The following is an 831-nucleotide window of genomic DNA, read 5'->3' as shown; positions in this document are numbered from 1 at the left end:
CTGCAGCACGAGGACGCGGGAAAAACATCCCTGCTGGTACTGTTATCGATAGAGTAGTGACATCTCCTGATGAACATGATTTCTTTTTGTGCAGTCATCATGGAATTCAAGTATGACTTTGTGAAATGTTTTGAATCTTTATTATTATTATTATTATTTGAATTGCAGGGAACTAGTAGACCGACGCGATATCATGTGCTGTTTGATGAAAGCAACATGGATGCGAATGCTATGCAATCGATTACATACTATTTATGCCATCTATATGGTAGATGTGCTCGTTCTGTCAGTATACCAGCACCAGTATATTTTGCAGATTTAGTTTGCGCCCGTGCTCGTTATCATGTTCTTGCAGCATTGTAAGTTTGAGTAATTGACTTATTTAAAAATGAATGAGTTATTGGATCTTATTTTTTAGAAAGTCTGGTCTAGTGGAAAAGTTTTCTGATGAGGACAGCAACAGTAAAAGTAGTAGTAGTAGTAGTTCCACCAGTAAAGCTGAATCCGTGAAAGCAAAATTGGATAATATAATTGCACTTCACAAAAGAGTTAAAAATATCATGTACTTTGCATAATCTATATCAACGATGGAAGTGTATTTTAGTCTAGTATATTGTTTAGTGTTTATTTGTAAGCACTGAATACATGTATTTATGTGTTATATTTATTTCTCTCTTTCTCTCTCTGTGTGTGTATTATTTCTTAATGTGTTTCTAGATAATAGCTTTTTGTTTCTTTTTTTGTTTTTTAAAAAATCAGCATAGATCATGTGATCAGGAAGGTTCTTTATCCATGCATTATATTTATGATCAGTTGTAAATTCATGTACCA

General features: G+C 33.2%; 1 protein-coding gene across 1 annotated transcript; it reads left to right on the top strand.

The window, feature by feature from the left end:
* On the top strand, positions 1-831 carry Tsp_13877 (eukaryotic translation initiation factor 2C 2; the record flags this gene model as incomplete). Its single annotated transcript, XM_003371011.1, has 3 exons — positions 1-110; positions 169-359; positions 419-831. Coding segments are annotated over 3 exons (458 nt in total), but the record flags the coding sequence as incomplete, so codon positions are not given.

This window comes from Trichinella spiralis (assembly GCF_000181795.1).
Source record: "Trichinella spiralis strain ISS 195 chromosome Unknown Scfld160, whole genome shotgun sequence".
NCBI classification, from domain to species: domain Eukaryota; kingdom Metazoa; phylum Nematoda; class Enoplea; order Trichinellida; family Trichinellidae; genus Trichinella; species Trichinella spiralis.
This window is presented reverse-complemented; position numbering and strand designations above follow the sequence as displayed.